Source organism: Rattus norvegicus, chromosome 17, assembly GCF_036323735.1.
Source record: "Rattus norvegicus strain BN/NHsdMcwi chromosome 17, GRCr8, whole genome shotgun sequence".
Classification (NCBI taxonomy): Eukaryota; Metazoa; Chordata; class Mammalia; order Rodentia; family Muridae; genus Rattus; species Rattus norvegicus.
In genome coordinates, this window is record NC_086035.1 from 93,317,894 (window position 1) to 93,333,045 (window position 15,152).

Below are 15,152 nucleotides of genomic sequence, written 5' to 3' on the forward strand. Positions count from 1 at the left end.
TGATGGCTGCATATGGGATGGATCCCCAGGTGGGTTAGTCTCTGGATGACCTTTTCTTCAGTCCCTGCTTCACTCTTTGTCCCTGTATTTCCTCCCATGAGTATCTTGCTCTTATCTTGGCAGGACCAAGGGCTTGCCCTTCCACTGGTGCCACAACAAGTCTTTTCTCTGCTACATATGCAGTTGGAGCCCTGGGTCAGTCCATGTATGGTCTTTCGGTAGTGGTTTAGTCCCTGGAAGCTCTGATTGGCATTGTTGTTCTTACGGGGTTGCAAGCTCCTTCAATTCTTTCAATCCTTGCTCTAATTCCCCCAAAGGGGGTCCTGTTCTCAGTTCAGTGGTTTGCTGCTAGCATTAACCTACCAACAATGGAGGAGTGTTCCTCTTTCTCCACATCCTCGCCAGCATCTGCTGTCACCTGAGTTTTTTATCTTAGCCATTCTGACTGGTGTAGGTGCTTTTCCCCATTTTTAACTGAATTATTTGTTATTTTGATATCAAGTTTCTTATATATTTTGGATATAGAGTTAGTAAAAAATCTTTTCCCAGTCTATAGGCTGATGCTTTGTCCAAATGATGTGTCCTTTGCCATACAGAAGCTTTTCAGTTTCACAAGGTCTCACTTCTTAATTGTTGATCTTAGTAACCTCACTATTGGTGTTCTGCTCAGGAAGTAGTTTCCTGTTCTATTGTGTTGAAGAATATTTCCCACTTTCTCTTCGATCAGGTTTAGTGTATCTGGTTTTACGTTGAGGTCTTTGATCTACTTGGCCTTCAGTTTTGTGCAGGGTCATAAATATGGATTTATTTGTGTTTTTCTACTGTAGACATCCAGTTAGATCAGCATCATTTGTTGATACTTTTTTCCTATGTGTATTTCCAAGTTCTTTATCAACAATCAGATGCCCTTATATGTGTGGATTTATGTCCGTGTCTTCAATTCAATTCCATTGACTAGCATGTCTATTTTTCTGCTAATACTATGTGGTTTTTTATTACTATTGCTCTATAGTATAATTTGAAATTGGGAATGGTAGGATATCCAGCATTTCTTTTATTATACAGGATTATTTTAGCTCCTCCTGGCCTTTTTGTTTTTCCATATGAAGTTGAGAATTGTCCTTTCAAGATTTGTGAAGAATTGTATTGGAATTGTGATGGCAATTGCATTGAATCTGTAGATTGCTTTTGGTAGGATGGCTATTTTTACTATGCTAATCCTAGGAGCATGGGAGATCTTTTCATCTTCCAATATCTTCTTCACTTTCTTTCTTCAGAGACGACATTTTTACCATACAAGTCTTTTATTTGCCTGGTTACATTTACTCCAAGACATTTTATATTATTTTAGGATATTGTGAAAGGTGTTATTTCTCTTCTTATTTCTTTCTTAGTCCATTTATTATTTGTATAGGAATGCTGTTGCTTTTTTTTAAAATTAATTTTGTATCCAGTTTGCTGAAAGTGTTTACAGTTTTAGGAGTTCCCTGATAGAAATTTTGGGGTCACTCATGTGTATTATGTCATCTGCAGTTAACAATACTTTTGACTTTTTTCTTTCCAGTATTTATCCCCTTGATCTTCAGTTGTCTTATTGCTTTAGCTAAACTTTAAGTACTGTATTGAATAGATACAGAGAAAGTGGACAACCTTATCTTGCCACTGATTTCAATGGAATTGCTTTGAGTTTCTTTTCTTTTAATTTGATGTTGCTATTAGCTTGCCATATATTGCTTTTATTATATTTAGGTATGTCCCTTATATTCCTGATCTCTCCAGGACTATGAACGATAGTAGATTTTGTTAAAGGCCTTTTCTACATCTTGTGAGATTGATCATGTGGTTTTTTTCATTCAATTTGTATGGTGAATTATATTTACTGATTTTTATACATTGAACCAACTCTGTATCTCTGGGATGAGGCCTATTTGATCATGCTAGATGATGCTTTTGATATGTTCTTGAATTTGGTTTGCAAGTATTTTATTGATATTTTAAAAAAATCTATGTTCTTAAGGGAAACTGAACTGTAATTCTCTTTCTTTATGTGGTTTTAGTGTTAGGGTAACTGTAGCCTCATAAAATGATTTGAGCAATGTTCCTTCTGTTTCTGTTTGGTGGAATAATTTGAGGAGTATAAATGTTAACTCTTCTTTGAAAGTCTGATAGAATTCTGGTGTAAAATCATCTAGTCCTGGGCTTCTATTGGTTGGGAGACTTTTGATGACTGCTTTTATTTCATTAGGGGTTAGAAGTCTATTTAAATAGTTTATCTGATATTGACTTAACTTTTGTTAAGTGATACCTATTGAGAAAATTATCTTTTTTTAGGATTTGGTGCAATATAGGACATTTAAATTATGTTCTTATTATGTTCTTAGGAGTCTCTAGAATTCCTCAGTGTCTGTTCTTATGCTTCTGATTTCAATAGTTTAGATAATCTTCTCTACCTTTAACTTAGTTTGGATAAGGGATTGTTTATCTTGTTGATTTTTTTCAAGGAACCAACTCTTTGTTTTATTGATTCTTTGTATTGCTCTCTTTGTTTCTATTTTAATTGATTTGAGGCTTCAGTTTGATTATTTCTTGCTCTCTACTCCTTGTGAGTGTTATTACTTCATTTTGTTTTTGAGCTTTCAAATGTTCTGCTAAGTTATTAGTATAAGTTCTTCCCCCCGCCCCCTTTTTAATGTAGGCATTTAGTGAACTTACCTCTTAGCACTACTTTTTGTGACATAAGGTTGGGTATGCTGTATTTCATTCAATTCTAGAAAGTCTTGGTACAGAGCTAAACAAAACATTCTCGTCTGAGGATTATCGAATGGCCAAAGAACCATTTGACATATCTTCGACATCCTTAGTCATCAGGCAAATCAAAACAACCCTGAGATTCCACCTCACACCAGTCAGAATGGCTAAGATAAAAAACTCAGGTGACAGCAGATGCTGGCCAGGATGTGGAGAAAGAGGAACAGTCCTCCATTATTGGTGGGATTGGAAACTGATGCAACCACTCTGAAAATCAGTCTGGAGGTTCCTCAGAAAATTGGACATTACACTACCTGAGGACCAAGCTATACCTCTCCTGGGCATATACCCAAAAGATGCTCCAACATACAAAAAAGACACGTGCTCCACTGTGTTCATAGCAGCTTTATTTATAATAGCCAGAAGCTGGAAAGAACCCAGATGCCCTTCAACAGAGGAATGGATTCAAAAAATGTGGTACATTACACAATGGAGTACTACTCAGCTATCAAAAACAATGACTTCATGAAATTCATAGGTAAATGGAATGAACTAGAAAATATCATCCTGAGTGAGGTTACTCAATCACAGAAAACAGACTTGGTATGCACTCATTGATAAGTGGATATTAGCCAAAAAGCTTGAATTATCCATGATGCAATCCACAGACCACAGGAAGCTCAAGAAGAAGGATGACCAAAATGCAGATGCTCCCACTCCTTCTTAAAAGGGAGGGGGAATATTCATAGGAGGGGATATGGAAGCAAAGTTTAGAGCAGCGACCCAAGGAATGGCCATTCAGAGCCTGACACACATGTGACCCATATATGTACAGCCACCAAAACTAGATAAGACTGATGAAGCTAGAAAATGCATGCTGAAAGGGACGGATATAGATCTCTCCTGAGAGACACATCCAGAGCATGTCCAATACAGAGGTCAGTGCTAGCAGCAAACCACTGAACTGGGAATAGGACCCTCTTGGGGGGAATTAGAGGAAGTATTGAAAGAGTTGAAGGAGCTTCCAAACCCATAAAAAAAAAAACAATGCCAACCAACAAGAGCTTCCAGGGATTAAACCACTGCCGAAAGACTGTACATGAACTGACCCAGGGCCCCAACTGCATATGTAGCAGAGAATAACCTTGTTGGAGCACCAGTGGAAGGGAAAGCCCTTGGTCTTGCCAAGGTTGGACCCCCAGTGCAGGGGAATATGGGGGAGGGCAATAAGGGGGATGTGTAGGGGGAATACCTGCGTGGGGGAGGGGGAGGGGAAGGAATGGGGGCTTATGGACAGGAAACTGGGAAGGGGAATAACCTTTGAAATATAAGTAAAGAAATATATAATAAAAATTTTAAAAAAAGGTTTCAGGACATTGGGGGAAAAAAAAGAAAGTCTTTAATTTTGTTCATTATTTCTATCTTGGTCCATATTTCATTTAGTAGAGAATTGTTTAGTTTCCATGAGTTTGTAAGATTTCTGTTGATTCTGTTGTTGATACACAGCTTTAATACACGTAGTCTGATATGATGCATGGTGTTATTTCAATTTTCTTGTATTCATTGAGTCTTGCTTTGTATCTGAGTATATGGTAAATTTTGGGAAAAGTTCCATGAGGTGGTGAGAAGAAGGTATATTCCTTTTGATTGGGGAAAATGGTCTGTAACTATCTCTTAGGTTCATTTGGTTTATAACATCTGTTAGCTCAAGTATTTCTCTATTTAGTTTTTGTCTAGATGAATTGTCCATTAGTGAGAGTGGGGTATTGAAGTCTCTCACTGTCAGGGAGTAAGGATCAATGTATGACTCACATGTAGTAGTGTTTCTTTTATACACTTGGATACCCTTGTGTTTAGCGCACAGATATTAATTTGAAATGCTCTTGGTCACATTTTCCGTTTGATGAGTATGTAGTATTTTTCCCTATCTCTTTTGATTAATTTTGGTTTTACATAGTTTTGTTAGATATTAAGATGGATAAACAAGCTCACTTTTTAGGTTCATTTATTTGGAATATATTTTTTCCAACTCTTTACCCTGAGGTACTGTCTAACCTTGATGCTGAGGTGTGTTTTTTTATATCCATTCTGTTAGTCTTGGTCTTTCGATTAGAGAATTGAGAGCCTTGATGTTGAGAGTTATTGATCACCAGTGATTGTAGATTTCTGTTATTTTGTTGCTGTTAGTGGTGATGGTATTAGTGGTGACAGTGGCTGTGGAAGAGGAGGAGGAGAAGGAGGTGGTGATGTGTGTGTGTGTGTGTGTGTGTGTGTGTGTGTGTGTGTGTACATGCATGTGCATGGTGCGTGTTCACTTTCCTTCTTTTGATTTTGCTGATAGGAGATTATTTCTTGTGTTTTCATTTGTGAAGTTAACATGCTTAGGTTGGAGCTTTCCTCTACTACCTTTTGTAAGGCTTGATATACAGCAGATAGGTATTCTTTAAATTTGATGTTATCATGGATTATCTTATTTTCCCCATTTATGTTGATGTTGATTGAAAGTTTTGCCTGGGTATAGTAGTCTGGGCTGGCATCTGTTGTCTCTTAAAGTCTGCAACACACCTGTCCAGACCCTTCTGTCTTTTAGACTCTCCATTGAGAAGTTAGATGTAATTCTTTTTTTTTTTTATCTTTATTAACTTAAGTATTTCTTATTTACATTTTGATTGTTATTCCCTTTCCCGGTTTCCGAGCCAACATCCCCCCAGCCCCTCCCTCTTCCCTCTTCATCCTCCCCCCATTACCACCCTCCCCACAACAATCACGTTCACTGGGGGTTCGGTCTTGGCAGGACCAAGGGCTTCCCCTTCCACTGGTGCTCTTACTAGGTTATTCATTCCTACCTATGAGGTTGGAGCCCAGGGTCAGTCCATGTATAGTCTTTGGGTAGTGGCTTAGCCCCTAGAAGCTCTGGTTGGTTGGCATTGTTGTTCATATGGGGTCTCGAGCCCCTTCAAGCTCTTCCAGACCTTTCTCTGATTCAATGGGGGTCCCGTTCTCAGTTCAGTGGTTTGCTGCTGGCATTTGCCTATGTATTTGCTGTATTCTGGCTGTGTCTCTCAGGAGAGATCTACATCCGGTTCCTGTCAGCCTGCACTTCTTTGCTTCATCCATCTTGTCTAATTGGGTGACTGTATATGTATGGGCCACATGTGGGGCAGGCTCTGAATGGGTGTTCCTTCTGTGTCTGTTTTAATCTTTGCCTCTCTATTCCCTGCCAAGGGTATTCTTGTTCCCCTTTTAAAGAAGGAGTGAAGCATTTGGATTTTGGTCATCCCTCTTGAGTTTCATGTGTTAGATGTAATTCTAATAGGTCTTACATTCTTCCTGTCTTCTTTGATGTTCTCTGAGTCTTGGGAGCAGGGAAGTGGATATAGATACCCTATTCAGGGATGGACATTCATGTTCTCTTGTTCTCATCACTTTGCCTAATTATAAGTTTCTGAATTAAGCATTACAAAAACAATCTTCCCTGATCAAGGCTGAAAACAACACAGATCTGTGTATAAACATAGGTAATTAGAAGACAGTTGGATAGCATGAGTTGAAGTACAGGCATAAATTTCCCTCATATGGTACAGATATGCTCTCTTATGCATATTGTACTCATGTATACACCTACACACATAGAACACACTAAATAAAAATAATTCTTAAAACCCAGGGACTAAATTCGCCTGTGTCAATTTCAGCTTCTAGAATGTTGAACAAAAGAGCATCACAGTCATTTATACTTCGCAAGGTTATCTGGAGGATTAAACAGTCTAAACTAAACAAGTTAACATTCTTTCCAGTTCCAAATATAGTGATTTATTTTCTTTCTGCATCTTTCCATGCCATAGGGATAGCAACAGAAGCATAGAGACATAAAGAACTGGTACAGAGCCACATATTTAGTAAACACTAGAATGTGAACTCAGCAGCAAGAAGGATAAATCAAGAACTAGAAGCTTGCTTAGTATCTATAAATTACAAAACCTGGCTTCCATCCCTAGCCCTGCAAAAATTTAAAATCAAGATGAGTTATAAGTGTTTTACCCTGTGCTTGAAATAAAATAATTATGTTTGAAAATTTATGATTTGCAACTAAGTTTTATAACACAGATATTTGAAGAAATGTTTAATTCCTTTCTAGTTTTTCTTTGAATTTGATAGTATGACTGCTGAGATAAAAAGTTTGATAATTTTGGTGAACATCATATATTTGGTCAATTAGTTATTACTACATTTTACATAATGCTAATTTTCTATAGACCCTTCTTGAAGGTTGCTGTGGTGAAGAAGTTATCTTCGTCAATGAGCATGGAGAGTTCAAGTTGGATGTTGAATCTCATGCTATAATCCAAGATGTTAAACTGTTGCAGGAACTGTTGCTTGACTGGAAGATATGGAATAAGGCAGAGGCACGTAATATATACTTTTATTTTATCTGCGTATTGTGGTAGAATACAGACATCATTCAGTTCGCTTACCCTGATCATTTTACCTTATTCAGAAGCATTACTTGTATCCAGATGTTACATGGCCATCACCAATATTTACCTCCATAGATTTCATATTATAAAGGCAGAGCTCTATACCCACCAGACCTCTTTTCTTCCCCCTGTCCTCACAACTGCCATGGTGTTTTAGGGTCTGTGATGCTAACTATTCTAAGTATCCCATATAAATGGGATCATGTAATATTTGTTTCTTTATGATTATATTGGTATGATGCCCCTTGGATTCATTCATGATGTTTTCATTCTTCTGAGGTAGAAGAGTATTGAAATGTGGGTGTATGCTGTGGTGTCCTGGGCCTCTCACTCTCCACAAAGGCTATTTAAATGTAATCATCTAAATAAACATTTTTAAAGGACGTGAAATAGGGAAGAGGTGAGGTGCATCTGAGAGGAGTGAGCAAAGGAGTGTGAATATGATCAAAATACGTTAGATGCATGTACGAAAGTATTAAATAATCAGTAAAAATATTTTTAAAAACCATTAATCATTCTGAGGAAAGGATGACTTTGCTGCTTCAGTGTAATGTTATTTTGAAGTGTAAATCTAAAAGTGTGTTCACTGTGTGAAGCTTTGAACTTCCTGAGGTAATGATGAGCTGAATGGAATAAATTTTAAGACTTGCTTTCCCCTCCACACCAACAGATTGAGTTTTTGAAACAGAATATGCACACTGTGTAGAGTAGTTACGTTTCTAGTCTTCTAAGAGGCCCACAGCATGTTCTCATAACTGTGTGCTAATTGGTATGTGTTATCTTCTTTCTCAGCAAGGCGTGTGGGAGACTCTGCTGGCAGCTCTGGAAGTCCTCATCCGGGTAGAGCACCAGCAGCAGCAGTTTAATATTACGCAGTTGCTGAACGCCCGTGTCGTTCACCACTTCCTACTGACCTGTCAGGTTTTACAGGTACTTCTGTGTAGCTTCCCTGCAGACAAGCCTTCTGCAGTTGCCTCTATTTAATGACCTACTGCTGTGCACACCCGAGTTTCACAAGCCTGTCAGTGTGAATTTTTTTCTGTCTTTTATCTTACCTATTCTGTGAGCATGTTTTCTTTCAGCTCTTGCCTCCTGATCTTTATTTACACTCTCATCTTCTCTAACTCTTAACTACAAAAGAACAGCTACTAAATTTCTACATGTTCCTTTGTATTGGAATACAATAATTTTCTGTTTCCTGAATATGAACTGTTAGTGATCCCTAACTCAATTAGTCTTTAAATAACAACTTACACATATGTGTGCTTTTAATAAATAAAACGTATTATAGTCTATTTTATATGTTAATTAGCAACATGGATATATATCTAAAATACTATGTTAAAAAGTGACATTAACTTACATACTATGTCTGTGCTGTGATCTGCCTTTACAAATGCCCTTTTATCTGCTTGGTTGGTATATGGGACTATTCCCAAGGGTTTTTTGTTTTCTTTTAGTGTTTGAAATATGATGATCTTGTCAAATGAGATAAGTCCAGATGTTCTATGGGATCTTTTCTATTTCATGAGGCCCGTACTTTTGCTTCTATAGCCTGATACCTTTCCTGTATAGGTGGGTTAAAATCCAAATACTGTGACAATACCCCAAAGGGGTCTGTGTGATCTGATGACATGCCAGTCTCATAGGCCACAAAATCCCTGGTTTTCTTTCCCTTTGGCATATGATTCTCTTTTTGCCTTGGATGTTGTTGCTTCTGTTCTTTTCATTTGGCCCACATCTGCTTACATCCTGGTTTTCTAGTCTTCATACTCTCTATCTCCTTAAACTTGCTCCTGGATAGAAGCCTGCCCTGTGTTTTTACATTTTAATTTTCCCCTCTGTTTTGTACATTTATTTCCACTGTAAACATGGGATGCGGTTTTATGTTGTTGATGACACTTATTTCCCTCTGTAAATATTCTGAAGGTAGGATATGGAGTTTAGGTTGTTGCTACTGTTGACCACACTGTGACCTCTGTATCAGGCACCCATAGGTACTGAATGAATACTTGGTTTTAAAAGCCTCACATATACCTTTGTTGGCCCATGTAATGTATTTGTCTTTAGAAAAATAAGGCTTTGCTTTTGACTTGCTGAATTTTATATGTATCATTCGTGTTTCCATTTTCTTTTAAATCTCTTTTTTTTTGTTTGCTTTGAAAGTTATTGCCAATTTACAGTAAGTTTATTTGACATTCAGCTTTTTCAATATATTTTTATATAATATATATAAATCTTCTGCAAAATGCTTTTAGAACTCAGGTAGCAATCCCTTTTTCTAAAAAGTTTTTTTAACCATTCAGAATGCCTGTTTATCACATTTTATTCAACACGAATCTTGTGTAAAGTGTGTAAGTGCATGAACTTGGCTTTCACATTATTAATGCACTAATACAATATCTCAGAATATTGCTTAACTTTTTTACTGTATTACAAGAGGTCCATGCATATCTAGTAACCATAGTTATTAGATAACAGTACTAACAGTGATGCTAGTATTAAAAGAACTAAGATTTTTATGACTTTATGTACTCAAAAAACTTCAGCTTGGAACTTTTCTGATTTGGGGAATTTAGATACTCTTCTATAAAGTCTGAGCAAATATCATCCAGATCTAAAACCCTGAAATCTAAAGCTACTCTGGTCTACAGTGTTCTGAATTTCAAGATGGTTACCCAGCACAGGGCTTAGTGTCTGAGGTGCTGTTCCAAGAGTTTGTCTGTTGAAGAAAATCATCATTGTTTTTTAAGATAGGGTTTCTCTGTGGTACCATTGGATTTGTAAACTGAGCATTCATACTAGCGTTAGCATTATAGACAAAGAGACAACATGGCAATGTTAATGTAAGTGTGGGGCCACATTGCATACTCGGGCATGAATTCTGCAGGGTAACTTGACTCAGTTAACTGAATTAAGAGAGCTGGAATTAAATTGCCATCACTGGTAATTAATTTTTAATGGCAGGATCACTTGGGCTGAGAAGTAGTACTTCAAATTAATGTTAAATATGGTCAGATTAGAGAAGAAAACCAACAAAATTCTATCTTAAGAGGAATATCAGTGAGATGGCTTGGCAGGTAGGGTACTTGCCACATAGGCCTGATGACCTGAATCTGATCCTCAGAACCTGTATTAAAGTAGGAGAGAACCAACTCTACAAAGGTGGCTTCTGACCTCTACATGTGCACCTCCAACACTAATAATAATGATTTTTAAAGGACCATCTTGTTTAAATAAAAATTATTAGCTGACAGTTCTTTAAATCTAAAAAGATTTTGTCTTTTATTTTTACAGGAACACAGAGAGGGGCAGCTTACATCAATGCCCCGAGAAGTTTGTAGATCGTTTGTGAAAATTATTGCAGAAGTCCTTGGTTCTCCTCCAGACTTGGAATTATTGTCAGTTATCTTCAATTTCCTGTTAGCAGTACACCCTCCTACTAATACTTATGTTTGTCACAACCCTGCAAACTTCTACTTCTCTTTGCACATAGGTGGGTAAGGTCATTGTTAGATTGTAACCATTTCTACTCTTGTCTTTTTCCTGCTGATCCATATTTGTTTTGATATTCACTGAATGGTCACTCTGGGCTGGAAAAGGCCCTAATTGTATGTTGAGGTTAAAAGGCAGTGAGTTGGGGTTGGGGATTTAGCTCAGCGGTAGAGCGCTTGCCTAGGAAGCGCAAGGCCCTGGGTTCGGTCCCCAGCTCTGAAAAAAAGAAAAGAAAAGAAAAGAAAAAAGGCAGTGAGTTACCAGATAAATCCAGAGAATAAACAGAACGTGTGAATGAGAGCAAAAAAGATAATGCAGTTATGTGTTGATGGTACATTTCAAGGCAGAAAATTTGAGTATGAACCTGAAAAGGATTAAACTGAAAGTATTACTTGGGATTCATATCATATACTGAAGAGAATTTATAAAAATGTAAGACACAGGCTAGAGAGATGGATCAGTGGCTAAGAGCACTTGCTGCTCTTTCAGAGGGCCCAAGTTCAGATTCCAGCACCTACCTATTACCTCCGATAACTCTAGCTTCAGAGGATATGATGCCTTCGTTTGACCTTTGCAGGTACCTTATATATGTGAGAGATAATACACATATACATAAATTACAATGTAAAAATCTAATATATAAGCATAAGACACAGCCCTTATTCAAGGAATAAACAGGTAGTCTATTTTGGAGAGATCAGAATTGCACAGTAAAGAAGAACTATAAATTGTGAAACCACAGAAATAATTGCTAATTGGAGTTCAAAGAACGTAGACATTAATGCAGACTGTAATAGTAAACAATCACAAAATCCAGATGAGAAATTGTAAAGGGAATATTTAATTCTACTTTTGATAGTATGGAGCAGGCCTTATTTGTTTCTCTTTGAACATCTTTTTGCCAAAATTCGTGTTTAATGATTTACTTTTAAAAGTTATTTTTGTTTTACCCTATTTTAAATTTTTTGCTGTTTCAAAATCATTTTGAATTGCAGATGGCAAGATCTTTCATGAGAAAGTGCGGTCAATCATGTACCTGAGGCATTCTAGCAGTGGAGGGCAATCCTTTCCCAGCCCTGGGTTTATGGTAATAAGCCCGTCTGCCTTTACTGCATCTCCTCCTGAAGGTAATAATAGCAAAGATTAAGCTGTCACTCATATTATTTCAGTTATGAATATTCATGGATGTTAAATTGTGCATATCATAGCAGTATAGCTTAATGAAATCCAGCCCGAAGTATGTTTAAAGAATCTATTTTTATCTGTCAAAACTAATTTACACACACACACACACACACACACACACACACACACACACACATACACACACACACACACACACCATGACAGTGAGAGGGAATTGTGGGAGAAGGGACTTTAGCCCTCCTAGAAAGAAGATCCACTTAGAAGTTCTGGTAGCTAGAAGAGGAGGCAGTCATCCCTTTGAACCACTCTAACAACCTCCTGTCTGTGGCTTCTGCCCCAGTTCTCTGTGCTGCTACAGTATTAGCCAGAAACCACAACAGTTTCTTTGCTGCTGTCTTCAGTATCTTAGCCTGTGGCTTTGACTTGAAAAACCCAACTGTAGTTCCCAGCCAGTGCTTCACTGCTTTAAATCCTTGCCCCATTGTTGCTTGTGTACATGGAGCTAATTCTCCTTTCTTTCTCCATAGAATGAGTATTTAAGTCTTTAAGCTCATAGTAATTTCCTATCTTCCTAATTACTCTTAATAGAGTACACAGTATGAGTAGATTTCCTGGACATGAGCTGGCCCTACTTGTTTCTCATTCCCAGCAGCTGTCCTCTTTATTGTCGTGACAGCCTTATCTTCTACTGTAAACAGCTATTAAGTCTTGGAGGCAGAATAGAGCTACGGAAAAGCAGGACAAGATGTATGGGTAATGTAATCTCCAATTGAGTTTATTTTTCAAAGCATTTCAGTTATTCTGTCTGAATCTAATAGAAGAGAAAGTGGGAAAGAGCCATGAACATATTGGCACAGGGGAAAATTTCCTGAACAGAACACCAGTGGCTCAAGCTTTAAGATCAACAATTGACAAATGGGACCTCATGAAACTGAAAAGCTTCTGTAAGGCAAAGGACACTGTCAATAGGATAAAATGGCAACCTACAGATTGGGAAAAGATCTTTACCAACCCTAAATCTAATGTAGTTAGTTTTATGGTCATTTATTATAATATCTGAACCAATTCCACAAAAGTGTCTTAATTAATTTCACCTAATATTTTATAGGAAATATCTTTTTTAAAAGTGTATCATTCTGAAATATTTTCAAATATACTCATGCCCCAGTTTTTCATATTATTTCAACAATCTTTTGGCAACTTTAGCCTGCCAGCCAAACTCAAGAAATTACTAGGAAAGAGATACAAACTATGTATCTGTTTTATTGGCACAAAGCTTTGCCTCTAAAATAGTTCATTTAGGAGCTATTTGCTTTATCATAGTTATAGGCACCTGATAATCTCACTCTAACACAGGTTCCTGTGTAGCTCTTTCTTGTATTCTTGTAGAGCAGTTGTAGGCCAGAGCCTGAGAATGTAAATCCTTAGTTATTGGCCTGGTGCTGCTGCTCTGTTGTTGCTGATCACAGCCAAATTTTGGGTAATCTATATTGTGCTCATAAGGGATTTTTCTGGTTTCCTTAGTATAGTGTTATCACCATTAAATTGGAGCTATGAAGAAGAAAGATGATTATTTCTCATTAGTAAGTAACTACAGAAATAGAGGGGAAAGAATAGAATAGTTTGAGGGCCATTTTATCTAATAATGACAAAGTACCACCTTTTATTAAGCACCTGTTACAGTCCAGGCACTATATCAGGTGTATTACACACATGAGTTCTCATCATTCTTAAAAACTCCCTGCAGAGTCCATATTTTGAACTCTCATCATAAATTTTCAGAAACTACCACTTATATAGTAATTCAATGATTTAGCTGTGACCTCTGAACTAACAGAACTTTTATTTGAATTAGTCATGTCTTCTTGTAAAGCCTGAGCTCTTTCCACTTTGTCTTTTTGTACCCTGTTGCTGGCCTAAGGAAATTAAATTTCACTCCAATTTACCTAATTTCTGAACCATTAATCCTAATGACTTCAACTGTGCCATCAGTACTTTATTCCATTAATGAAACAAGAAAAGACATGTCTTTGAAAGCTTTATAAAATGTAGTTAAAAATAGTTTTGGCACATATGAATTTTAAGCATTTCTTGGCTGGGAAAATTATGATTTATAATTCTTGAGTAGTGGAAGGCAAGTTGGGCTGTGACATGGTTGTGACTTATAGAAGTGTTTAGTAGATTTTTAAGTACTATTTTTCTGTCTACATTTACTAGGAACCAGTTCTTCCAATATTGTTCCACAGAGGATGGCTGCCCAGATGGTACGATCTAGAAGTCTACCAGCATTTCCTACTTATTCACCACTAATGCAAGCACAAAAACTGGCGGGAAGTTTGGTCTTTAGTGTTGACAAGTTACAAAATATTGCAGATGCCAGCCCAGAGAAACGGAATCCTTTAGGCAGTCCCTACACATTGAAAAAAAGCAAAGAGGAAGCATTCATTAGTAGCTGTGAGTCTGCAAAAACTGTTTGTGAAATGGAGGCATTTCTTGCAGCCCAGGCCTCTGCCAATGGGGTCTCCAGAGGTTCACTGAGGTTTCCCATGGCCAGAATAGATCACAAAGACTTGGGGACTGAGCACAGATCAGATGATGACAGTCCTGGGGATGAGTCTTATCCACGTCGACCTGATAACCTCAAGGGACTGGCCTCATTCCAGCGAAGCCACAGCACTATTGCGAGCCTTGGACTTGCATTTCCCTCCCAGAATGGATCTGCAGTTGCTAGCAGATGGCCGAGTCTTGTTGATAGGAATGCTGATGATTGGGAAAACTTTACCTTTTCTCCTGCTTATGAGGCAAACTACAACCGAGCTACAAGCACCCACAGGTACTCATGTTTTCTTACCTCAGAATCCCTGCACTAGAAATGTCTTCATCATGCTACTTCTGGTCATATTACATTAATACCCAGGATTCCTCCTCATTTATTTTATTGTTGGATAACACTGAATTCCATGCTCACCCAAAAGCCAGATGACTCTGTAAGAAAAATCTCTCTTGCGGTTCATTAGACAGAAAAATCCTAAGTTCAGAGAAGTCATCCGATTGATGTTTTTAGATAGTGTCTGGGATCCTGAGTGATGAAGCTTTCTGTGGTAATGAAATGCTCACTGTGGGACATTTGAAATGCAGCAAGAGCAGCTGGGAGCCTCAATTGTTTTTTTTAAAATATATTTTATTTGTCAATCCTTTGAGAATGTTATACATCTCCAAATGCCTCCAAAATACACTTCTACTCTCCTTCCACTCCCCACTTCATGTTCTCTCTCTATTGTTTTT

At 37.5% G+C, this 15,152-nt stretch overlaps 1 protein-coding gene across 7 annotated transcripts in view; it reads left to right on the forward strand.

Annotated features, from left to right (window-relative positions):
* Positions 1 to 15,152, forward strand: part of Lyst (lysosomal trafficking regulator) — a 202,142-nt gene that overhangs the window by 92,385 nt on the left and 94,605 nt on the right. For 3 of the 7 annotated variants that reach the window (XM_063276775.1, XM_063276776.1, XM_063276777.1), the window contains one exon: positions 7,005 to 7,958. In XM_063276775.1, the coding sequence (XP_063132845.1) occupies positions 7,005 to 7,196 (192 nt within the window). In that variant the 3' untranslated portion in view covers positions 7,197 to 7,958. Of the gene's footprint in view, positions 1 to 7,004; positions 8,157 to 10,523; positions 10,723 to 11,716; positions 11,849 to 14,084; positions 14,701 to 15,152 lie in introns of those variants that run through there. The other 4 variants (XM_063276778.1, XM_063276781.1, NM_053518.2 and 1 more) reach the window with 3 other exon arrangements.